Source organism: Dendrobates tinctorius, unplaced genomic scaffold, assembly GCF_039654945.1.
Source record: "Dendrobates tinctorius isolate UK_male_01 unplaced genomic scaffold, ASM3965494v1 ptg000134l, whole genome shotgun sequence".
Classification (NCBI taxonomy): domain Eukaryota; kingdom Metazoa; phylum Chordata; class Amphibia; order Anura; family Dendrobatidae; genus Dendrobates; species Dendrobates tinctorius.
The window spans coordinates 21,556,776-21,584,254 of record NW_027361802.1 but is presented as its reverse complement, the minus strand read 5'-3'; the positions used below and the strand labels follow the sequence as shown (position 1 = coordinate 21,584,254).

Below are 27,479 nucleotides of genomic sequence, written 5' to 3'. Positions count from 1 at the left end.
CCAAAAACAGAGTGAACACAAACTCACAATATCACAGGCAGTGATTGCACACCTCTAGCACACCTTTATAGGGTGTAACACCTGATACATGATTAAGTGCACAAAACCCCAAAGTGCAATACCACAACCACCACCGGGGACAGTCAAAACACCTTTGAACTTAACCAAAGTAAAAAAAGTTCACCCAGTGATTTAAAACTGTCAGATCACTTCAGATCATGACACAATCCTTTCAAGGATGCGGTTATCCCGGTTGCTTGTGCACCTTTTTCTACTACACTTTTTCCTTCCACTCAACTTTTCATTAGTATGCTTGGATACAGCACTCTGTGAACAGCCAGCTTCTTTAGCAATGACCTTTTGTGGCTTACCTGCCTGGTGGAGTGTTGTCAATGACTGCCTTCTGGTCATCTGTCAAGTCAACTGTCCTCCCCATTATTTTGGAGCCCTACTGAAACAGACTAAAGGACCTTTTCAAATGCTTTGGAAGCCTTTGCTGGTGCTTTTTGTTATTTATTCTAGTTTACTGAGATAATGACTTTTGGATTTTCATTGGCTGTAAGCCATAATCATCAACATTAACAGAAATAAATACTTGAAATAGATCACTCTGTTTCTATTGACTCTATATATCAGTTTCACTTTTTGTATTGAAGAACTGAAATAAGTTCACTTTTTGATGATATTCTAATTTTGTGAGAAGCACCTGTGTGTACTGTACATACTGTGAGTACGGAAAGTATTCAGACCCCTTTAAATATTTCACGCTTTGTTTCATTGCATCCATTTGGCAAATTCAAAAAAGTTGTTTTTTTTTTCTCATTAATGTACACTCTGCACCCCATCTTGACAGAAAAAACAGAAAGGTAGAAATTTTATTAAAAAAGAAAAACTGAAATATCACGTGGTCATAAGCATTCAGACCCTTTGCTTAGGCACTCATATTTAAGTCACATGTCCATTTCCTTGTGATCCTCCTTGAGATGGTTCTACTCCTTCATTGGAGTCCAGCTGTGTTTAATTAAACTGATAGGACTTTACTTGTAAAGGCACACACCGGTCTATAAAAGACCTCACAGTGCACATCAGAACAAATGAGAATCATGAGGTCAAAGGAACTGGCCAAGGAGCTCAGAGACAGAATTTTGGCAAGGCACAGATCTGGCCAAGGTTACAAAAGAATTTCTGCAGTACGTTATTTTCCTAAGAGCACAGTGGCCTCCATAATCCTTAAGTAGAAGTTTGGCACCACCAGAAGTCTTCCTAGACCTGTCCATCCAGCCAAACTGAGCAATAGTAGGAGAAGAGCTTTGGTGAGAGAGGTAAAGAAGAACTCCAAGATCATTGTGGCTGAGCTCCACAGATGCAGTAGGGGGATGGGAGAAAGTTCCACAAAGTCAACTATCACTGCAGCCCTCCACCAGTCGGGCCTTTATGGCAGAGTGGCCCGATAGAAGCCTCTCCACAGTGCCAGACATATGAAAGCTTGCATAGAGTTTGCTAAAAAAAATACATGAAGGACTTCCAGACTATGAGAAATAAGACCACGGCGCTTCGAGCTGACGATCTGGCCAATTACTTCAAAGAAAAAATTGACCAGATACGACAGGAAATTATCTCCCAATCACCTCATACCATGCACTGTCCTCCCTCCCCACTGCATCTAGCTTACTCTCTGATTTTGACCCAGTCACAGAAGAAGTAAGCAGGCTCCTTGCATCTTCTCGCCCAACCACTTGCACCAGTGACCCATTTCTGTCACATCTACTCCAGTCCCTTTCCCCTGCTGTCACCCCTCACCTAACTAAAATATTTAACCTCTCTCTCTCTTCTGGTATCTTTCCCTCCTTATTTAAGCATGCCATCATACATCCACTACTTAAAAAAACATCCCTCGACTAAAATTGTGCCGCTAACTATAGACCTGTCTCTAATCTTCCCATCATCTCTAAACTCCTGGAATGCCTGGTCCACTCCCGTCTTATCCGTTATCTCTTTGATAACTCTCTTCTCGACCCTTTCCAATCCAGTTTCCGGTCTTAATACTCTACTGAAACTGTCCTCACTAAAGTCTCTATCCAATAACAGCTAAATCAAATGGTCATTACTCCATGCTAATTCTCTTGGATCTCTCTGCAGCATTCGACACTGTGGATCATCAGCTCCTCCTCACTATGCTCCATTCCATTGGCCTAAAGGACACCGTTCTCTCCTGGTTCTCCTCCTATCTCTCTGACCGCTCCTTTACTGTATCTTTTGCTGGCTCCTCCTCCTCTCATCTTCCCCTTACTGTTGGGGTTCCTCAAGGATCAGTCTTAGGCCCCCTCCGCTTCTCTTTGTACACTGCTCCTATTGGTCAATCAGTAGATTTGGTTTCCAGTACCATCTCTTTGCTGATGACACCCAATTATACGCTTCTTCTCCTGACATCACGCCAGCCTTTCTAGAAAACACCAGCGATTGTCTAAACGCTGTGTCTAACATCATGTCCTTACTATATCTGAAACTGAACCTGTCAAAGACTGAACTCCTTGTGTTTCCTCCCGCTACTAATGTACCTATACCAGACATTGCCATTTCCGTGTGTGGTTCCACTATTACTCCCCAGCAACATGCCCGCTGTCTTGGCGTCATACTTGACTCCGAGCTTTCCTTTGTCCCCCATATACAATCACTGGCTCGCTCTTGTTATCTGCACCTCAAAAACATTTCTAGAATTCGACCTTTTCTTACTTTGGACTCCGCAAAAACTCTTACTGTTTCTCTTATTCATTCTCGTCTTGACTATTGTAACTCTCTTCTAATCGGTCTTCCTCTTACCAAACTCTCCCCCCTCCAATCTGTCTTGAATGCTGCTGCCAGGATCATATTCTTAGCCAGTCGTTACACCAATGCCTCTACCTTGTGCCAGTCATTATACTGGCTACCCATCCACTCCAGAATCCAGTACAAACTTATTACCCTCACCCACAAAGCTCTTCATGGCTCAGCACCACCCTACATCTCCTCCCTTGTTTCAGTATACCATCCTACCCACGCCCTCCGTTCTGCTGATGACCTGAGGTTAGCTTCCACAATAATCAGAACCTCCCACTCCCGTCTCCAAGACTATACACGTGCTGCGCCAAGTCTTTGGAATGCACTTCCCAGGTCAATACGATTAGTCCCCAATCCCCACAATTTTAAGTGTGCCCTGAAAACTCATTTTTTCAGACTGGCCTACTGCCTCAGCACATTAACCTAATCTATTCCTGCATGGCACAGCCAAAAGTTTTTACCATAACCAGGTTCCCCGCATCATGTTCCCACATGCTTTATGCATCCATTAGCCCTCTGTGTCTGTACTGTTACACACTTAACATTATGGCTGGTCCATACAATCAGGGCAACTGTTACCACCCACCTTTCGTGTCTCCCTTTTTTTTCCACATAGATTGTAAGCTTGCAAGCAGGGCCCTCATTCCTCTTGGTATCTGTTATGATCTATGTGATTATTGTTATGCTGTAATGTCTATTGTCTGTACAAGTCACCTCTGAAATGTAAAGTGCTGCGGAATATGTCGGCGCTATAGAAATAAAATGTATTATTATATTTATTATTAAGATTCTCTGGTCTGATGAGATGAGGAAAGAACTTTTAGGTGATAATTCTAAGCGGTATGTGTGGAGAAAATCAGGCACTGCTCATCACCTACCCAATACAATCCCAACACCAATGAAACATGGTGGTGGCAGCATCATGCTATGGGGGGTGTTTTTGAGCTGCAGGGACAGGATGACTGGGTGCAATTGAAGGAAACATGAATGCGGCCAAGTACAAAGATATCCTGGATGAAAACCTCTTCCAGAGTGCTCTGGACCTCAGACTTGGCCGAAGGTTTACCTTCCAACAAGACAATGACCCTAAGCACACAGCTAAAATAACAAAGGAGTGGCTTCAGAACAACTCTGCGACCATTCTTGACTGACCCAGCCAGAGCCCTGACCTAAACCCAACTGAGCATCTCTGGAGAGACCTGAAAATGGCTGTCCACCAATGCTCACCATCCAACCTGACGGAAATGGAGAGGATCTGCAAGGAAGAATGACAGAGGATCCCCAAATCCAGGTGTGAAAAACTTGTTGCATCATTCCCAAGAAGACTCATGGCTGCACTAGCTCAAAAGGGTGCTTCTACTCAATATTGAGCAAAGGGTCCGAATACTTATGACCATGTGATATTTCAGTTTTTCTTTTATAATAAATTTGCAAACATTTTTACATTTGTTTTTTTTTCAGTTAAGTTGGTGTGCAGAGTGTACATTAACAAGAAAAAAATGAACTTTTTTGAATTTACCAAATGGCTGCAATGAAACAAAGAGTGAAAAATTTAAAAGGGTCTGAATACTTAAGACTGTGATATTTCAGTTTTTCTTTTTTAATAAATTTGAAAAATCTTCTACATTTCTGTGTTTTTTTCAGTCAAGATGGGGGTGCAGAGTGTACATTAATGAGAAAAAAAATAACTATTTTGAATTTACCAAATGGCTGCAATGAAACAAAGAGTGAAAAATTTAAAGGGGTCTGAATATTTTCCGTACCCACTGTATGCATTTCTCTGTGCCTGTTTGCGTGCTTGTCTGAATACATGTTTGCGTGCATGTCTATGTGTGTGTCCTTGGGTGTATGTGTGTCTGCGTGCATGTCTATGTGTATCTTTGGTGTGTGTGTGTGTCTGCGTGCATATGTATAAGCGCATACGAAGACTTATTATACTTGATGAGACTATCAAGGGGAATGGCGAGAGGAGGCACAAAACTGAGACTGGGTAGTGTGGAGGGTCGGTATAAAGAATAGGTAGCATGGAGGCAGTATGCTTACGAGGGGGGTAATGAGGGGTCACAGTATAGAGATTGAGCAGTATATGAGAGATACATTGTGACAAGACAGTGTAAAGGAGTAAATGAGGATGGAAAGGTGAGGGCAGTATGGAGGGCATGTACCAAAAGAGGGACAGTGAACAGACAGATTCTGTCTACCCCAATTGATTTTCAGTCTTACAACATACCTCCAGTTGTCAACTGGATAGGTAAAAAACACTTTGCGCTGGATAAAATAAGTTATTCCAAAAGGTTGCAGACATCAAAGATATCCTGCATACAAATGAATGGAGTACAAGGATAAAACTACCAATAAAAAATATTTAAAAACATGATATTAATACACATGTTTCTGCTCAGAAGAGCCTTCATCATGTGTATAGAACTGTATGACTTGTGAGGTGTTTTATACATATCCCCATCAATTGTGGGTGCAGTTTCTCATTTGAAAGTTCCAATTTATGTTGTATTCCTTGTGAGAAAACCCATTTATTTAGATAGACCAATGAGCTCTGATCCAAAAGAAAAAAGCTATTAAAATGTCTTATAGAATTAACCAGGGGAAGAGTCCTGAGGAGAGAATTTGCATATTCCCAGTGCCTTCTGGGATAAGTGAAGAGTCTCCGCGAGCTCAACGATCACTGGATTTTGGCCGTTGCAGCTGAAAAGAGGAAATCGGTAAACCAGGGGAAGAGTCCTGAGGAGATCATTTGCATATTCCCAGTGCCTTCTGGGATAAGTGAAGAGTCTCCGCGAGCTCAACGATCATTGGATTTTGGCCATTGCAGCTGAAAAGAGGAAATCTGTAATCGATAAGCGCGTGAATTTTGGCTCATTTTTCAATCTCTTTAACAATAACAATATGGAAGAGGCCAGAAGCCATTTGGTGATCGGCATTTCTTGCTACATGTTCACAGACTTACCAGTGGAAAAGCCTAACTTCACATGCCACAAATGCAAGCTTGTGTTCCTGTTGGAGGAAAAGTTGCAAAATCTCGAAGAGAGGTTAGCTACATTGAAGATCATTAAGGAAGAGTCCTCCTGGATGGAGAAAGAAAAATGTTGTGAAGAAGAAATGGAGAGTGGTGGTCATGGGGGATTCCCTGTTGAGAGGAACAGAGGCTGCTATCTGCAGACCAGATATAACCTCAAGAGAAATGTGCTGTCTTCCAGGTGCAAAAATTAAAGATGTGTCTGACAGGTGTGGTGTAGTGACCACTGTGTCCGCTAGGGGGCGCTGTATGGATGTCCCAGGAGAGTGGATGAATGGTGAAATACGGAATGACCGTTATGTATCTCAAGGTGGGTGGCCTTGAGATGGAGATTTATGTGTGTGTTAATCAGCAGTGATACTGCTGAGGTGCTGGTTCAATGTGTCAGGAACTAGTTACCTCCAAACCCACCCAGGGGGTGTGTTTATTTAGGGTATTGTAAAGTGTATATATGTGTGTGAAGGAGCTGTGATGAGGTCATAGCCATGTGACCCGGTGGGAGTGGCTACGGACCATATAAGGTGGCCAGGGTAGGTCACATGGGGTGAATGCTGGGACCCGATTGGTCCAGTGTGGAAGGTCCCACTGAGATGGAGCTTCCTGGCTAACAGCCTGTGAAGTGGCTGTGGTGAATGGCTGCACGTGTCTGAGAGTTCCCAGGGGAGGGAATGAATGTCTGCAGTAAGCTGAAGCAGCCATGAAGAAACCCGGACGTGGGTGAGATAAGTGAGGCTAAGAGAGCCTGTATGCTGGACACTGTACAACCTGTGTGAACACAGGGTTTACAGAGTGGAACTCTGTCATGGACGCTATGCTGTTATAAGAACTTTATGCTGCTTCCATGGGTTTATGCTGCTGAATAAACCGCATGGACTGTTTTGGTTTATGGAAAACCTGGTACCGGATGTGTTTTGTTCGCTGCCTAGTGAGGATCCCCTAACTGAATAACAGCGCTACCTCACACAGGATAACAGGACTCTTCAGACCTACAGATGACTACCCATTCCTGCTAATACATGTGGGGACAAATGACACAGCAAGAAACGACCTGGAAACTATCTGCAGTGACTTTGAAAACTTAGGTAAGAAAGTGAAAGAACTGGGAGCGCAGGTGATCTTCTCTTCCATCCTCCCAGTGGATGGCCATGGAACAAGGAGGTGGAGTAAGATTCTGCAGGTGAACAACTGGCTACGTCAATGGTGCCATCAGCAAGAATTTGGATTTCTGGATCACGGAGTGAATTACCTATATGATGGACTACTTGCTAGAGATGGGGTGCACCTTACGAAGACTGGAAAACATGTATTTGGAAGTCGCCTTGCTACACTCATCAGGAGAGCTTTAAGCTAGAACAATGCGGGAAGGTTAAGCAAAAGGCCAGAAAAAGCCATACACCTGACAAATGCTATTGAGAACTCTGCTATTAGAAGTGGGAGGAAAGAACAAAGACAAAAGAATCTAAATAATAAAAATATTGGAGAAAGAGAAACCAATCACAAACTAAAATGTTTCTATACTAATGCACAAAGCATGGGCAACAAACAAGGAGAATTGGAACTACTAACGCAGGAAAAGAAATATGATGTCATTGGAATCACTGAAACTTGGTGGGACAATACACATAATTGGAATACAAGGCTAGAAGGATACAACTTATTTTCTAGAAACAGACTTGATAAACGAGGAAGAGGTGTTGCATTGTATGTTAGAAAAGCGTATATCTGCACAGAGATTGAAGCTTCAGAGACTGGGACTTCTGTGGAAACTGTTTGGGCAAAAATACAAGGACAGAACAATGGAAAGGGCAACATTGTAGGCATTTACTACAGGCCGCCTGTGCAAGCTGAAGATATGGATGAACTCTTTATGCATCAAATGGCCGAGTCCTCCAAAAAATATGACATAGTTGTCATGGGAGATTTCAACTATCCTGACATTTGTTGGGAATCTTTTTCAGGAAAAACTAACAGGTCAAGGAAATTCTTATTCTCTCTTGCTAACAACTTTATCTTCCAAAAGGTAGGGGAGAAAACAAGGGGAACTGCTACCTTGGATCTAATCTTTATAAACAGGGAGGAAATGGTTGAGGAGGTAAAAGTGGCTGGGACCCTAGGAGGAAGCGACCATGCTATTTTAGAATTTTGGCTAACTAGAGGAGGAAGAGCTGTGAAGACTCAGATGTCAAGGTTAGATTTCAGAAAGGCAGATTTTAAGGGATTCAGAAAGAGAATTGGAGGGATCCAATGGCTGGATATCCTTAAGGACAAAAATGTCCAGGAAGGATGGGAAATCTTGTAAAATGAAATTCTCAAAGCACAATTGTTAACAATTCCGAAAAGAGGGAAGAATAGGAAGCATTTACAGAAACCCGGATGGATGAACACAGAACTTAAGCACATGCTAAAAAGGAAGAAAGAAATGTTTATGAAATGGAAAGAGGGAGGCATATCTAAAGAAGAATATAATGCTGTCTGCAGAAACTGCAGGGCACAAATCAGATGACCAAAAGCTGACAATGAATTGAGGCTTGCAAGAGACATCAAAAGCAATGGGGATATGTCAAAAGTAAAAAAAAAGTCAAAGCTGCTACAGGATTTTTACAGGATGAAAATGACGAAATGGTAAGACAGGATGTTGAGAAGGCCGAACTTTTAAATTCCTATTTTCCATCTGTTTTCTCTCAGAAAGGAAATGTAACATCAACTGTTCTTCACTGTCCTATTAAGGGAATAGAAGAATCCAGGATATCTATAAACAGAAATATAGTGAGGAAACACTTAGCGAACCTAAATGAATTCAAGTCTCCAGATCCAGATGAATTACACCCCAGAGTACTGAAGGAGATAGCAGAAGAAATTTTTGAACCCCTCTCCATAATCTTTGAAAATTCTTGGAGAACAGGAGAAGTCCCAGAAGACTGGAGAAGAGCAAATGTTGTTACTATCTTCAAAAAGGGGAAGAAGGTGGACCCAGGCAACTATAGGCCAGTGAGTCTGACTTCTATACCAGGAAAGATCTTTGAACAAATTATTAAACAACATGTATGTAAGTACCTGGATAAGAATGAAGTGATTAAACAGAGTCAGCATGGGTTTGTAACTAATAAGTCATGTCAGACTAACTTAATTTCCTTCTATGACAGAATCACCGATTGGGTGGATCAGGGAAATGCTGTAGATATAGTATATCTTGACTTCAGCAAAGCATTTGACAAAGTATCTCACACAATCCTTATTGAAAAAATGACTAAGTATGGAATGGACAAGGCAACTGTTAGGTGGATTCATAACTGGCTTAGTGATCGGACCCAAAGAGTGGTTGTAAATGGCTGCACATCCAGTTGGAAGAATGTCTCAAGTGGAGTACCACAGGGCTCTGTCCTGGGCCCTGTATTGTTCAACATCTTTATCAACGATTTAGATGAAGGAATTGAGGGTAAACTAATTAAATTTGTTGATGACACAAAGCTAGGAGGGATAGCTAATGCTAGAGAAGAGGATTCAAAAAGATATAAATAAACTGGAGCAGTGGGCAGCAACTAACAAAATGGTTTCTAACAGGGAAAAATGCAAAGTACTACATCTGGGCAATAAAAATGAAAAAAGCATATACAGAAAGGGAGGAATAGGGCTAAGCAACAGCACATGTTTAAAAGACTTGGGTATACTAATAGATCACAGACTGAATATGAGTCAACAGTGTGATGCAGCAGCAAAAAAGGCAAATGCAATTCTAGGATGTATTAACCGAAGCATACAGTCTAGATCACGTGAAGTCATTATTGCCCTCTACTCCTCTTTGGTCAGACCTCATCTGGAATACTGTGTCCAGTTTTGGGCGCCACATTTTAAAAAAGACATCAACAAACTGGAGCAAGTTCAGAAAAGAGCGACCAGAATGGTGACCGGTCTGCAAACCCTGTCTTATGAGGAAAAGTTGCAGGATTTGGGAATGTTTAGTTTGCAAAAGAGAAGACTGAGAGGAGACTTAATAGCTGTCTACAAATATCTAAAGGGCTGTCACATTGTAGAAGGATCAACTTTATTCTCATTTGCACAAGGAAAGGCTAGAAGCAATGGGATGAAGCTGAATGGGAGGAGACACAGTTTAGATATTAGAAAAAACTTTTTGACAGAGTGATCAATGATTGGAACAGGCTGCCACGAGAGGTGGTGAGTTCTACTTCAATAGAAGACTTCAAACATAGGCTGGACAAACATCTGTCTGGGATGATTTAGCGAACCCTGCTTTTGAGCAGGGGGTTGGACCAGATGGCCCAGGAGGTCCCTTCCAACTCTACCATTCTATGATTCTTTGAAACAGACGTCTATATTTACTGTATATATTCTCGCTCCCATATCGCTCTATTCCATCTTGCTTATAGAGAACCAATAAGTAATAACAACAATTAATAACAGAGATGAATAGAGTAGGAAATAAATTAATAAATATTAAAAACAACATCAATAAAATCATAGCATCTGAATAAAATGGAGAAGAAAATGCAGGGCGATTGGCATTTGACAAAGAACACCAAGATTATCAGATTCGACATTGGCGCCCTGTGCTCTTAACTAATGAGAACAGGTTCACACTGAGCACATGTGACAAAGTCTGAAGATGCTGTGGAGAACCCTCCATGTGCCAGCCAGAGGTACCCCGACTGCCCTTAGGTAGCGGGATGAGATCCTCAGACCCATTGTGAGACCATAAGCAGGTGCACCTGGCCCTGGGTTCCTTGTGATGCATGACATGTGGCTAAAGTGTGTTAGCAGTTCCTGCATGATGAAAGCATTAATGCTATGGATTCGCCTGTCCATTCCCCAGACCTGAATCCAATCAAGCACATCTGGGACATCATATCTCATTCCATCCATCAACGCCACGTTGCACCACAGATTGCTCAGGAGTTGACTGATGCTTTAATCCAAGTCTGGGAGGAGATCCCTCAGGAGAACATCTGCCACCTCATCAGGACCATGCCCAGGCATTGTAGAAAAGTCATATGGGCATGTGGAGGCATACGCAACTACTGAGCATCATTTCCTTGTCTTGAGGCATTTCCACTGTTGGATCAGCCTGTAATTTGATTTTCAACTTTTGGTTTTGAGTATCATTCCATATCCAGACCTCCATGGGATATTAATTTTAATTTAAATTATCATTTTTAGGTTTTATTGTTCTCAATACATTTCACTATGTAATGAATAAAGATTTGCAACTGGAATATTTCATTCAGTGATATATCTAGGATGTGGTGTTTTAGTATTCCCTTTATTTTTTTGAGCAGTGTATTTTTGTAAGATCCATGTATGTAATAGTGCATTGTGGTGTGTAAAAACATTCATGTGTTTGGTGCACATTTACTAAATCTATAACGGCTCTTTCACGTGTTAGGGAATTCAATTTGTCTTTCCAAGTTTAGGAAAAGACAAGTTAAATTAACCGCTTTGTGCACCTTGACATAACTATGTCAACATAGGGATGTGATTGTGTTGATCGGGTTCAGAAGCTGAGCCTGCTCCATACATGGCAGATGTCAGCTGTGATACATAGTCGGCACCTGCTTGTAACAGCAACGATCAGAGCTCGCCTTAATTGCTGCTTTTTTAAGCATTTAATCTCTTACCACATTTAACCTATCTAAACTATTAATATGGCCATATAGGCTATGAACTTCTGAGAACAGTCCTAACTGTATGCCTCATATCAGCTGGGTTGTTGCTGAGAAATCATATTTTATCACTGTATATAAGTGACCACTTCCAGGCTGGGGGTGGATGGTGCCTGGAGATAACTCTGCCCCCAGAGATTATTATAAATATGAGGAGTTACTACTGTAGTGTGATGTGACATGGTTACCAGTGTTACCAGTGTGATGTGTAATGGCCGCTCTCTGCTCTCCTGATCTCACTGCAGAGCTGTGTGTAATTATAACTGACACATCTGTAGGTTCCTCTCAGCTTCAGTTTCCATCTCACAGGCAGACAGGGCTGCAATATTGATGCAATACAGCAGAGCCAAGAGTGAGGCAAAAATGTGTTTACAAGAAAACAAATTTCATTTCTCCAGTTCCGTGTTGGTTACTTGTCTCATACTGGTAACTGCACTTCATGTAATATAAGCTTTGAGGGCAGAGTTACAGTATCTCCAGGCACTATCCGCCCCAGAGCTTTGAAGAGGTCACTTATATAAGGTGATAAGAGATGATTTCTCAGCAACAACACAGCTGATATGAGACCCACAGGGGGACTGTTTTCAACAGTTTATAGCCTATATGCCCATATTAATAGGTTAGATAGGTCAAATGTGGTGACAGATTCCCTTTAAATATTTTGCACAGAATCATGATGTTGGGGAACACTGTGTGGATGACATAGAATGCGAAGAATCCATACGAAGCACAGAAGGAGGATGAAGAAGAAGGGAGGTGCCGGACCAAGACCAGCGACACCCATCGGAGAGTCCGCCACGTAGGGAAGTATAATAAAAGATGTTTTTTCTTTTGTTGCAGGTAGAATTGTAGCCATATATACATAGTATTAGAATGCTGTATATCAGTGCTGAAAGGTGGTGGCCTTATATCATATGGGACAAGCTTGGTAACAGGTTCCCTTTAAGAGAGAGTCTGGCCGTAGAGTATTATTTTAATTATGAGGTCTGGGGTCTGTATTTGTTTAGTGAGTCTTATTTGGTATCTATTCATTTAAGGAGTTGATATTAATTTTGGGCTGTTATGCGAAGTGTTATATGCGTTTTTTGGAATTCAATGACCACAAAAACTTAGCAAACAGCACCATAATGTCTCAAACGTTATTAATTATGATTATAAGCAGTTCCACTGTAGTGAATTAGATGATCTGATATGCCTGCAAGAGTCCTGTGGACTCTTCACTGTTCTAATAGGGGTCCCTGACCAGAATCAAACATGTTTGTCCTGTCCTAAATGTTTAGGTCCCAAATAACTATTAACCCATTCCAGCAAATGGACATACTATATATTTGTAAAGGCGCTTTATTGCTTATTAAATCCTTATCTTACTTGTAGCATTTTGTTTGGAAATTGTAGAGAAATCCAGCCTTGAAGTTTTAATTGCAAGTATAGGGGTCGCCACTGCACTTCCAGCTCTCCTGCCTCTCTTATCTATTTCCTCACCCGTTGGCAGCTCTCGGTCTCTAATAGACTCGTCATTCTTCTAAAAGTGACCTGCTTTACCTGCCCCTCCGTTTATTTGTGGTGTCAGCTCATTAGTTCTTGGATTTTGCCATAGATTTTGTGCAGGGCCCATGATTGTCCAGGGTTGTCTCATCTGAGGGAACAGTGCTTGTGCAGTAATCTCCTGACATCATTACGACAGATGGACTATCAATCTTAGTGTGCGCTTCTCCCTCTCATGAGATGATCCCAGGCAATGATGGCACCTGCACAGAATCTCGGGCAGGGGAGGCAGGTCACTGGAAGAAGAGTAAACTGTCCATCTGAGACCGGAGGCCATCAGTGGGCAAGCAAATAGGGAGAGAGGAAGGAGAGCTGGAAGTTAAGTGTCTAACCCTTGTACTTGCCCTTAAAACTTCAAGACCATTTTTCTCTACAATTTCCAAAAGTGGTACTACAAACAAGGTATGGATTTTAATATGTATTAATGCGTCTTTACACACATGCCTGTAATTAGTGGTCTAATATATTGGTTGACAGGACAACATATTCAGGTGCCAGAAACGATTTTGAGAACTGAGAGGTGCAAAGATGGCTTATGTGAGGTTTCTTCTTTGCTATATTAACTCTTCTACTGATTAAACAGTTGTAAAAAAAGATGCTGGTTAATGACACAATAACTGCAATCCATAAAAATAAAATAACATACTAAGCAAGTTATACAAACATTATCTAAGTCTATGAAACTTTTCAGAATGTGAGGTTTCATACACAGAAAATCCTTGCAGTATTGACGTAGAATCCACAGCGTACCTCTCTTCAGGGGCCACATCAGAGGCTTAAAGTTGGTGCTTTATTAAATGAAATAACCTATATCAGGCACTATTCTTTCCTAACTTAGTCACATTTATGTACAGTATACCTCTTTTCATGTTATCCATTGACTGTAGTCCTGAAACTCACTAATTTCCTGGGCACATGTTTAACTATTCAATGTAAGTTGTAAATTGTGGACCTCTTATAAACTGCCTGACTGCTATAGATTGAGGCATAACTTGATGCTCATGGGCCTCAATGTGAAACGTATATATCTAAACTGTAACTGGTTACAGCTTTCCCTTCCATTGCATGCTATTACAATGTACCAAATATGAATTATAAATCATATTAAAATCCAATATCTGTATGATGAATTTTCTTGAGTTCTCATTGAGTAGGGCCAAAATGGCAAATGGTATCACTGCATCCACTATAGCTATGGCACTGGCTATGATCATGGCCCAAATGTGACACCAACAATACAAAACTTTTATAATTTTTTAAGCTGTCTATTCCTTCTGTAATATAACAGTACATTTCAAACACTTTGTTCACGTTGCACAGCACAGAAGGTTACATAGTATTGCAGATAACACCATGGAAAAAAAAAAACGTATTTTGTAGCAGATGTGTGCCACATGTTCTTCTCTCACATCTAATACATTATTTATGCCACTTTCAGCTTAACAGTTATTTATCAAATACCAAAGGGGAAAGTTGCCAGGAAGCAGAATGTGCAACATACTTTTTACACTACGTAACTCCATCATAGCTCTTATGGATGTCTATTAAAGCGACATCTGTTGCTGAACAATTACATTAGCCTATTCACATTGTATAAAATCTAGCTGAGTACTAGATGGAAACAGAAAGATTAATGTACAGATACAATAACTGATATCCAAGTGTAATCGTAAGCAAAATGCGGAAAAACTGTATTATACAAATATAGGTAAAAAGTGTTAGAAGAAAGCTAATACAGTTCTTCAATGAGGCGTATTTGTCAGCAAAGGGCACGTGTCTCATATAGACAGCCCATACAAATGCTATGGGGTCCTTTATGAGAGGGCGATCAGACCTGCTTCACCGCATCCCTTAAAGGGAACCTGTCACCAGAAATAACGCTCTTAACCTGCAGATATGGGGTTATCTGCAGGTTAGCAGCATTACGATGTTGTCCGGCGCCTGCGCACAGCTGAATGCAGCGGGGAGAAAATGATCTTTATTCTCCTAGCCAGTCTTGGTATTCAGTCATGGGGGCAGTGCCGGTGCTGGTTCAGTCATTGCTCTGAGTATACAGATCAGCCGCTATAACCGCGCCCCGGACCCTGACTGACAGACGGCAGCTGGACAGCATGATAATGCTGCTAACCTGCAGGTTCATCGCATATCTGCAGGTTCACAGTGTTATTTCTGGTGACAAGTTCCATTTAAGCAAGACTCCCTTCTTTAGGTACTATACACAAATGGGTGAAAAAAATATCTGAGTCATGTGAGTGAATGAATGGGGGGGCAACAACAGATCCTTCTGTCCCAGGGCACAAAACTGGGCACTACAATGGGAGACATTTTTATACTTTGCTACATGACCTCTTTGAAATACGTCCTTGGATTCAGTAAAAAAAATGACCTATTTTTATGTTTGCTGATATCTTTTGCAAAATAAAGCACCAAATATAGTTGAATGTCTTCATCCAAACCATCATAAAGAGGTAAGGCACAGCTTTATATTTACATTATTTGGTGTACAAAGTATCTCTGGGTTACAATTGTATGCTATAGAAATACAGCGGGTATGGAAAGTATTCAGACCCCTTTAAATTTTTCACTCTTTGTTTCATTGCAACCATTTGGTAAATTCAAAAAAGTTCATTTTTTTCTTGTTAATGTACACTCTGCGCACCACCTTGACTGAAAAAAAAACAAATGTAAAATGTTTGCAAATTTAATATAAAAGAAAAACTGAAATATCACATGGTCATAAGTATTCAGACCCTTTGCTCAGTATTGAGTAGAAACACCCTTTTGAGCTAGTACAGCCATGAGTCTTCTTGGGAACGATGCAACAAGTTTTTCACACCTGGATTTGGGGATCCTCTGCCATTCTTCCTTCAGATCCTCTCCAGTTCCATCAAGTTGGATGGTGAACGTAGGTGGACAACCATTTTCAGGTCTCTCCAGAGACTCAATTCGGTTTAGGTCAGGGCTCTGGCTGGGCCAGTCAAGAATGGTCACAGAGTTGTTCTGCAGCCACTCCTGTGCTATTTTGGCTGTGTGCTTAGGGTCACTGTCTAGTTAGAAGGTGAACCTTCGGCCAAGTCTGAGGTCCAGAGCACTCTGGAAGAGGTTTTCATCCAGGATATCTCTGTACTTGGCCGCATTCATCTTTTCTTCAATTGCAACCAGTCGTCCTGTCCCTGCAGCTGAAAAACACCCCTACAGCATGATGCTGCCACCACCATGTTTCACGGTTGGGATTGTACTGGGCAGGTGATGAGCAGTGCCTAGTTTTCTCCACACATACCGCTTAGAATTATCACCAAAAAGTTCTATCTTCGTCTCATCAGACCAGAGAATCTTATCTCTCATTGTCTTGGAATCCTTCATGTGCTTTTTAGAAAACTCTATGTGAGCTTTTACATGTCTGGCACAGAAGAGAGGCTTCTGTTGGGCCACTCTGTCATAAAGGCCTGACTGGTGGAGGGCTGCAGTGATAGTTGACTTTGTGGAACTTTGTCCCATCTCCCTACTGCATCTGTGGAGCTCAGCTTGTCTTTGGGTTCCTTGTTGTGAACTCATTTTCTGCTCCTCCTTCCGTTCTCCCTCTGGTGGTGACAGGAGGTAGTGAGGTTGGTTTAATTGGTAGTGATCTGCCACCTGATGAGGAGGATAACGATTGGATCTCTGGAGTATCTGACTGGATATAAGACAGCCGACGCCCTATCCTGGTGCTGGTGATTCAGTTTGCTTCTCAGGTCTTGGACTTCAGCTCTGTTCCACTCTTCTCAAGTTAAGTTTGTTTCTGCTATTGTTCACACTTGCTCTTGTTGGTCAATTCAGTTTTTTGTGGTCAGCCAACCCCTGCTGGGGTTGTGCTGAATTTCTACTCCTATTTATCTGTATTTGCCTTTTGGTCCCTTATTAGATTGGCCTCTTTTTGCTTTGTCTCAGAATATTTCAGTGCTGATATAGTGGGAGAAGTCTAGTGACTTCAGGGTTAATTTTGCTATCAGAAGTGTTGGACATTATTTTGGTAGGGTTTTTAGCAGATTGCAGAGAGTCTTTCCTTTCCTGTCCTTTCTAGTTAGTCGGGCCCCATCATTTGATCAGCCTATTTTTCTGCCTGTTTGTGTTTTCATCTTGTTTCACCGTCAATACATGTGGGGGGCTGTCTTGCCTTTGGGGTCTGCACTGGGGCAATTAGTTTTCCTCTTTTCCTGCTTAGGCTTATGTAGCTCTCCGGTTGTGACGAGGCATCTAGGATCATTGTAGGTACGCTCCACGACTGCTGCTAGTTGTGTGGTAAGATCAGGGATCTGCAATCTGCATAGTTACCAACCCCTCTGGTTTTCTGAGACTTGGCTTGGTTGTTTTTTCCTCCTCGGTGACCCATTCATAACAATTCTTCTTTACCTCTCTCACCAAGGCTCTTCTCCCACGATTGCTCAGTATGGCTGGACAGCCAGGTCTAGGAAGGCTACTGGTGGTCCCAAACTTCTTCCATTTAAGAATTATGGAGACCACTGTGCTCTTAGGAACCTTGATCACTGCAGAAATTCTTTTGTAACCATGGCTAGATCTGTGCCTTTCCACAATTCTGTCTCTGAGCTCCTTGGCCAGTTCCTTTGACCACATGATTCTCCTTTGGTCTGACATGCACTGTCAGCTGTGAGGTCTTATATAGACAGGTGTGTGTAAAATCAAGTCCTATCAGTTTAATTAAACACAGCTGGACTCCAATGAAGGAGTAGAACCATCTCAAGGTGGATTACAAGCATGTGACTTACATGAGTGTCTGAGCAAAGGGTGTGAATACTTATGATCATGTGATATTTCAGTTTTTCTTTTTTAGTAAATTTGCAAAAATGTCTACATTTCTGATTTTTTTCAGTCAAGATGGGGTGCAGAGTGTACATTAATGAGAAAAAAATGAACTTTTTGAGTTTACCAAATGGCTGCAATGAAACAAAGAGTGAAAAATTTAAAGGGGTCTGAATACTAGCATTGTGGCCTGAAGGAAATTTGTCAGCAGGAATTCACTCCCCAAACTATTTATATATGCATGTAAGTCCAGCAATATGTTTACATAGCCAGTCTGTTCCTCTGTTACTGAGAAATATTTGATATTTCAGTCTTGAACATATTCCATATCATTTTCTAAGAAAAAGATTTTTCTAAAGTTCAAGGGCAAAAATGTAACCACAGACACAATAATAATAATAATAATAATACCGTAATAATAATAAATACTACTGTATGTAGAGTGAAAGAAGCAATCAGCAAACATGGAACATATAAAAAAAAAAAGAAAATACATTGTTTTTACTCGTTTTTGCTTCTTAACATCCAGCACCCAGGCATTTTTGTCAACATTTTCTACTGGGCTGTTTTGGAGTAATGACTGTGTATCTTGTTCATAACTTTACTAGTAACTAGCAATGTCGCTTTGCTGATAAAATGGATGTGTTCACAAAACACACAGACCTAAGTTGCACCATATGTACAGTACGGTAGTTAGATTCTTGGTAGGACCAGCACAGCAAATGTAAAAGGACTGGAGAAACCGCTATGATGGCTTCACCAACAGGAACACTCATGTGTAGGCCCCAAAACAGAAACCAATCTCAGACCAAATTAATCAATGAGTGGTCAATGAGTGGAACAGACTGCCATGAGAGGCGGCGAGTTCTCCTTCAATGGAAGTCTTCAACCAGAGGCTGGACAGATATCTGTCTGGGATGGTTTAGTGAATCCTGCATTGAGCAGGGGGTTGGACACGATGACCCTGGAGGTCCCTTCCATCTCTTACATTCTATGATTCTATGACCAGGCAATGAACTTTACTACAGAAAATAATTGAGAATCCTCGCAAAATGAAATTATAAATGGATCTCCTTAGGGTACTTTCACACTAGCGTCGTGCACTGCACGTCGCTATGCGACATTGCAGCGCACCGACGCATAGTGTGGAAGCGCCGCACAACGGGGGCAGCGGATGCTATTTTTCATCGCATCCGCTGCCCCATTGTGAGGTGCGGGGAGGCGGAGTTCCGGCCGCGCGTGCGCGGTCGGAAATGCTGCAGATGACGCACCAAAAAACTTTACATGTAACGTTTTTTGGTGGCGATGGTCCGACGCAACCGTCGCACGATGGTTGCGACGTGTGGCAATGCGTCGTTAATAAAAGTCTATGGAGAAAAAACGCATCCTGCAAGCACTTTTGCAGGATACGTTTTTTCTTCAAAACGACGCATAGCGACGTGCAGTGCACGACGCTAGTGTGAAAGAAGCCTTTATCAAGATAAAAACATAAATAATTATAACTTAAAAAGTTAATTCATACTTTCACTTGTCTTATCTTATTAGCTCGGAGCTGCATTCACAATTCTGCTATATGTCACTGGAATAGTTGACAAGTCTGTTACAAGACACATTCCATATAACGTGTACATCAGATTACGGCAGGGCACACTATAAAATTAATATTAACCTGGGAGTAAGTGATCAGCTAGGAATCCTGGGAGATTTCAGCTCTGCAGAAGTGTTGGTGAAAGCAATTTTTCCACATGAATTAATTATTTTTGTTCACTGTATAGTGTGCTCAAAGATGAACATAAGCATCAAACTGACCACAGACGTAACATAGCTATCAACTCAACAGTCACTCGGCTGACAGCTTTCTTCTTTGACATCCTGTGCAGGTAAGCCAAGCTGGCATGTTATTTACATGGAGGAAAGGCAGGGAAAGAAAGGATTTGAACAGGTAAAATCTCCCGATGTGATTATATTCCAAAGCAAAAAACACTGAGTGACCAATGCCTGAGCCTACCCACAACTATATAATTTCTACAGACAGCATAAACTGAGTGGGTTGGATACAAACACTTCTGACATTTGCACTATGTAAATTATATATTGCATCCCTTCCAAAATGTATTTATTTATGTATCAAATCAGTTAAACTAACATAAAAGTAGTGAGTTCATGAGAAGACATACATACAAATCTTGAAATATGTTGCCTGTAGTAAACAAGCACCACCTTTGTCTTGTGTAAGCAATCAGCAGATTTAAAAAAAATAAATAAAAAAACAATACATGTATATATTTTACAGTCAGATAGAAGACACTCCTGAAATGACTCTTACAATAATTAAATAATTTGATTTTTTTAATTACAACAGTAATTTGAATGCATATATATACATATATATATATACACTGCTCAAAAAAAATAAGGGGAACACATTACAGGCTGATCCATCTTTGTGTTCCCTCTATATATATATATATATATATATATATATATATATATATATATATGGACATATACACATATGCTGTATATATATATGTATGTGTATATATATATATATATATATATGTATGGACATATACACATACAGTATGCTGTATATGTATGTATGTATATATACAGTGGGGAAAAAAAGTATTTAGTCAGTCAGCAATAGTGCAAGTTCCACCACTTAAAAAGATGAGAGGCGTCTGTAATTTACATCATAGGTAGACCTCAACTATGGGAGACAAACTGAGAAAAAAAAATCCAGAAAATCACATTGTCTGTTTTTTTTTTCATTTTATTTGCATATTATGGTGGAAAATAAGTATTTGGTCAGAAACAAAATTTCATCTCAATACTTTGTGATATATCCTTTGTTGGCAATGACAGAGGTCAAACGTTTTCGGAAAGTCTTCACAAGGTTGCCACACACTGTTGTTGGTATGTTGGCCCATTCCTCCATGCAGATCTCCTCTAGAGCAGTGATGTTTTTGGCTTTTCGCTTGGCAACACGGACTTTCAACTCCCTCCAAAGGTTTTCTATAGGGTTGAGATCTGGAGACTGGCTAGGCCACTCCAGGACCTTGAAATGCTTGTTACGAAGCCACTCCTTCGTTGCCCTGGCGGTGTGCTTTGGATCATTGTCATGTTGAAAGACCCAGCCACGTTTCATCTTCAATGCCCTTGCTGATGGAAGGAGGTTTGCACTCAAAATCTCACGATACATGGCCCCATTCATTCTTTCATGTACCCGGATCAGTCGTCCTGGCCCCTTTGCAGAGAAACAGCCCCAAAGCATGATGTTTCCACCACCATGCTTTACAGCAGGTATGGTGTTTGATGGATGCAACTCAGTATTCTTTTTCCTCCAAACACGACAAGTTGTGTTTCTACCAAACAGTTCCAGTTTGGTTTCATCAGACCATAGGACATTCTCCCAAAACTCCTCTGGATTATCCAAATGCTCTCTAGCAAACTTCAGACGGGCCAGGACATGTACAGGCTTAAGCAGTGGGACACGTCTGGCACTGCAGGATCTGAGTCCATGGTGGCGTAGTGTGTTACTTATGGTAGGCCTTGTTTCATTGGTCCCAGCTCTCTGCAGTTCATTCACTAGGTCCCCCCGCGTGGTTTTGGGATTTTTGCTCACCGTTCTTGTGATCATTCTGACCCCACGGGGTGGGATTTTGCGTGGAGCACCAGATCGAGGGAGATTATCAGTGGTCTTGTATGTCTTCCATTTTGTAATTATTGCTCCCACAGTTGATTTCTTCACTCCAAGCTGGTTGGCTATTGCAGATTCAGTCTTCCCAGCCTGGTGCAGGGCTACAATTTTGTTTCTGGTGTCCTTTGACAGCTCTTTGGTCTTCACCATAGTGGAGTTTGGAGTCAGACTGTTTGAGGGTGTGCATAGGTGTCTTTTTATACTGATAACAAGTTTAAACAGGTGCCATTACTACAGGTAATGAGTGGAGGAAAGAGGAGACTCTTAAAGAAGAAGTTACAGGTCTGTGAGAGCCAGAAATCTTGATTGCTTGTTTCTGACCAAATACTTATTTTCCACCATAATATGCAAATAAAATGAAAAAAAAACAGACAATGTGATTTTCTGGATTTTTTTTTTCTCAGTTTGTCTCCCATAGTTGAGGTCTACCTATGATGTAAATTACAGACGCCTCTCATCTTTTTAAGTGGTGGAACTTGCACTATTGCTGACTGACTAAATACTTTTTTGCCCCACTGTATATATATATATATATATATATATATATATATATATATATGTTCTTTGAAATAAAAATTGCAAAAAAATAATATACAAAGCTCTTAGCCCTTTTCCTTTCATAATAACTTACAGTAGTTTTCATGGTTTCAAACAAGCTAATTCATAATATTAATATATTTATGAGCAATGTTAGGTATTTGAAGCAATTTTGACCTTTTAAATTGTAAACAGTATGAAAAGCGCTTGGTATTTCAAGCAGCTAAGGTCTAATCTGGCTTTTATATATCTGTCTGAAACATGATCAGGTCTGAAAATCTGAGAACCCATACAAGTACTGCCCTTGACACCGCAGCTTCAGTTCATTTACGTTGAAGGTTCCCTAAGTGCCCTTCGCGATCAAGCCTTGAGTTCTTATTTTCATTGTAATTTCTTTTGATCCATTGGCTGAATACATGAATGTTTTACATCTAGATTAACCCTGAGAATTTTTCTTGCAGATCTCTACAAGCGTGTAACACATAAACACCACTTATAATAAATATGCCCGGGTGTCATAGTGTCATCAGATTTGTTCTTCAAAAAGCGATATCCAAGTGAATTTATCAACAGAAAACAAATAAACAAATGAAATAAAAATGTGGATAAATATTTTTATATTTCACAGAAGAACAAGACATAAATCACTGTATCCCTTCATTAAATGGCAGGTCATCTCAATACTAAATGAGTTAAAACGCGTTGTAGCCCATCCTGCCTTGCGGAGGCCAAACAATAAACAAGAAAAAGCAATACCTTGAAGCTGACATCACATCATTAGCTGACTCTTTATTTTGGCATCAATGCTTTGGTCACACAATACTGACTGTGGATCCAGGTGCTTGAAAGTAAACACCCGGTGATACAAGGTAGGTCTGTTGTAGTTTGTTTGTTTCTTTGAAGTTCCAACAAAACAGTTCACCGATCCCCCAACCAAAAGGGGGATGAGGGCAATAGAGAGTGAGAGAAAGAGGTGGCTTTTTTATTATTAATATGAAAAATCTAGAAGTCTAATAAGTGGAAGCTTCTGCAGCAGTTCAATCACACCTTGAGTGTACATGTTCTGCAGCAGAGTTGCTGAAGTACTTTCCTTATGCACAGGTTGTTCTTTTTAACTAGCATACAGAAGCCACCCTCAGCCCACGCTTCTTCCGTTGCTTTCCCGAGGTTGACAGTAGGAAGGAGCAGAAATGTCAAGATTTTCAAGACGGACATGGAAGAAGGTTTGATTGGTAAGAACAGGAAGATTGGATGGGAGAAACCATTCAGCAGCAGGAAAACATGGCAATTTGGTCCATCAGAGTTAACATTTCATTCAACACGGTTTCAACAGGTAGGAATATAGGGTCCGTGGATAGTGATTGACATCCATTGATAAAAGAGAGAAAAATAGAAAAAAAAAAACAGTAGAAAATTAGAATTTAACATCAAGAAATTGTGATAAATATAGCAAAGAATGTCATATTCGATAAAATCATAAAGGAATCAGGTAGCAGGAAACAATGTTTATACCAAATACATTTAAAGAGGACCTTTTACTAGTTTGAGCAAGTTAAACTGCTCACATCATGGTATGGTGGCTGCATTGCCGAATAAAATGTAGCTTTTATGTCTTTAATTTTTCATTTCCATTATAGAGATATTTAGATGATAATTTCTGATTTTAGGCTGACTGTTCTCTGGGGGGGTGTACTTTGACCCTGATATGAAGCTGCCTTATCATAAGCAAGAGGTGTCATGCAGGAGAAAAGAACAAGCTCTCTTCCCAGACCTGATCTCTGCAGCTACTATGCAGCATATATTAGAGTTGAGTGTGACAATAAATATTAACAGATCTCCTCTCAAGGCAGTCAGTGTGGTGTAGAAGGAAAATATAGTAGAGCTGAGTGTCATTACAAGCTCTGTCTTGCAGCTCTTCCGCTTCCCCCTCACTGATATTGTCTTGAGATTTAGATCTGAAAATGTTTGTAAGCATACTCAGCTCTGCTATATCCTCCCTTCCCGTACATGGTTGCCTTGAGATAAAAGCTAGAAATTTCTGCAACCAAACTCAACTCTGTTCTATACTACACAGTAGCAGAAGAGATAAGGGCTGAGAGTAGGACTGTCGGTCATTACATCTCACAAGAGAAAGCATGTTCTTCTGACCTTCTGGGGTGTGTTTTTTTTCCTCTTGCAAGATGCCTCCTTATGATTGGTCAATGTGAAGCAAGAGATAAAGTACACGACCCAAGAAAGGAATTTCTGGTAGACCCCTGTTGGACTTATAATAAATTATAACTAAAACGTTACATCATATATCTCTGTAATGGAGATGAGAAATGAAAAAATAAAAACTACATATTATTCAGCCGTGCAGCCACTTTTCCATGATGTGACCAGTATAACGTGTTCTAACTGTTGAAAGGTCCTCTTCAAAGTATCATCCAAATTTGAGCTTACCTGGAATGTAAGAGATAGTAAATATGAAAATTACTAACAACGGGAAAATTGCTAAAAACAAGAAAATATATAATTGGAAAATCATGGATATTTTTGACATGCATCGTGATTGATAGCCCTAGGTAAACAAGCAAATATTTTTATGCAACATATTCCATTATTATTTAAATGATCTGCAAATGTCACGAACAAATAATGGGAATTTAGCCCGTAAGGCCCACATGCAATCTGAACTGCTAAGAGGGATGTAGGAGCTTACCTGTACCATTACTCACACTGCAACATTCAGAAATAAAACTGGTTACCGGTATATGTGGAAAGACTTGGGGATCTAAACTGGAGATCCCAAGGTGGCTGTATATTTTGAAGACATTTTTACATATTTAATTTGATGTGGGAAAGGAGGGGGTGTTTATTTTTAATCCTTCTAAATCTTAACTTTGGGCAGCAGGTTTTAAAAGGAATTTGTCATGTTGCAAATGTACATGCCCATACATAAAGGGGTTGTCCAGGTTTGCGACAGAAGTCTGTTTTTTTGTGCTCTGTGTAAATAAGGGTGTGACCTCCCTTTTCTCTGAGCTGAACATTACACTCATATTATTCCCTACGACTGGGTGTTCCTTAGCTGGGTCTCAGTCCCCCTCAGCCCTTATTCACATTACATTACTTGACATATCATAAGGTTTTAATACTAGAAGTTAGGACCGTCCCAAATAGGGTCACCTTGACGTGGTGGGATGGCTTTTACGTTTTTTAATCAAAATTTGGTCAACAAAGTAACCTATATTATTTCCATGCACTATTGCTGTTTATTGCTTACTGCATATGCTTATTTTGTTTTTATCTTGGGTTTTGTCTGTTTAGTGGCCAGTGTGAACATGCGCCTACACACTGCATGCACATCATGCGTTGGGACAGAAGTCTGAAGTTACTCAATGTGACTGCAGACTGCCAAATCGTAACAGTGTCTGCTGTCATGACTCCCCGGTATTTCCGGCAAAAGGACGTTCACGTGAATGTATGTGAGTAGCTTTTAATAGTTGGGGACACGTGCCGACTAGTCTCATCTGGCTCATTTCAATTCTTTTCTATAGAGAGAGGTTGGCACAAGTATGCAAATCACGTACATGGGGCCATTTACAGTCCAGTTGCTGGAAATAACGAGGAATCATGACTGCGTGCAAACCACACACCATGACAAGGACTGCAGACTTTTGACCAAAGCCTGGATAAATCCTTTAACAGCAAAATAATCTGACAAGATTTATACATATTTTTGTGGGAAAATATTAGAAAATAGTAGAAATAGTAGTTTACTCATTTAAAGCCTTTCTGATTTTGAGCTTAAGACTATAGTGATCAGTGCTACTGATGATTGACAGCTATCTGTGTATGCACACTCCCATAGGGAAGACAGTCAATTATTGAACAATACAACCCACTGGACTCCTAAGCCCAGAATCAGCAGGAATTTCAGTTAATAGAATTCAGCACATACGGAATATTTTTCCAAAACTACGTATCCCGTCAGCTCCTCCTGCTCTATACTCAGTATTGCACAAAACTTTAGCAACTTTTCAAAGCAATTTAAGCCAGAATTCTGGCGTAATCGCTTTAAAGATTCTGGGCCTTAGTGCCAGGTGTCTTACAAATTAAAAAAGTGCCCCTTTCCGATCAGCTTAATGATTAAAGAGGTTGTTTATATCAACCAGACCACCACTTTAATCACTGTACAATGAAAAGTGATGTAGCTTTCTAATACCCTTGCAATTTTCTATTACTATCTTCAAGATCTCTGCTTGATCTGCTTGATGTTATTAAGTGGAGATTTTGGTGTTTGCTTCCAAATGTTATTATAAGCTCATGTATGCTGAATACTTCTCATATTTTAACCGTTTCATGACATACATTTAAGTCACATGTTTGATGCAAGCTCGCACGCCAAGCCCGCATCTTTCCCGGCAGATGGTGTTTGATTTAATTGACCATCATGTGCCTTTGACAGCCGCGAGTAGAGCCGAACTCCACACTCGGCAGTTAACCTGTTAAATGCCCAGTCAATCTCTGACAGAGGAATTAAAAATGCACCGTCAGGGGGTGCATCACTCCACATGCCCATCAGCGCCACTTCGTACTTGTCATGACTATAGTGATTATCATTATACATAGAAGTGCTGATGCACTGCTATGTATAGTACAAGCGATCAGACGAAAGAAGCTTCAAGTCCTGTAAGGAGACTATTAAATACAGTAAAAACTTGAATGTTTTTAAAAATATAAAAAAAAAAGGTTCAACTCACCCCCAATAAAAATAAAAACAAATAAAAAAATACACATATTTAGTATCTCTACGTTTATAAAAGTCCTACTTATTAAAATAAAAAATAAATTAATCTGATCGGTATACAGTGGGTACGGAAAGTATTCAGACCCTTTTAAATTTTTCACTCTTTGTTTCATTGCAGCCATTTGGTAAATTCAAAAAAGTCAATTTTTTTCTCATTAATTTACACTCTTCACCCGATCTTGACTGAAAAAAAACAGAAATGTAGACATTTTTGCAAATTTATTAAAAAAGAAAACTGAAATATCACATGGTCATAAGTTTTCAGACCCTTTGCCCAGTATTGAATAGAAGCATCCTTTTGAGATATTATAGCCATGAGTCTTCTTGGGAACGATGCAACAAGTTTTTCACACCTGGATTTGAGGATCTTCTCCCTTTCTTCCTTGCAGATCCTCTCCAGTTCCATCAGGTTGGATGGTGAATGTTGGTGGACAGGCATTTTCAGGTCTCTCCAGAGATGCTCAATTGGGTTTAGGTCAGGGCTCTGGCTGGGCCAGTCAAGAATGGTCACAGAGTTGTTCTGAAGCCACTCCTTTGTTATTTTAGCTCTGTGCTTAGGGCATTGTCTTGTTGGAAGGTGAA

At 40.5% G+C, this 27,479-nt stretch overlaps 1 protein-coding gene across 3 annotated transcripts in view; it reads right to left on the bottom strand.

The window, feature by feature from the left end:
- PCSK5 (proprotein convertase subtilisin/kexin type 5) overlaps positions 1 to 27,479 on the bottom strand; it is an 810,488-nt gene that overhangs the window by 269,420 nt on the left and 513,589 nt on the right. The window contains exon 21 of one of the 3 annotated variants that reach the window (XM_073543785.1): positions 22,709 to 23,265. The exons of 1 other annotated variant lie outside the window; for it this stretch is intronic. In XM_073543785.1, coding sequence (XP_073399886.1) covers positions 23,150 to 23,265 — 116 coding nt within the window. In that variant the 3' untranslated portion in view covers positions 22,709 to 23,149. Of the gene's footprint in view, positions 1 to 22,708; positions 23,266 to 27,479 lie in introns of those variants that run through there. One more of the 3 variants, XM_073543786.1, reaches the window with a different exon arrangement.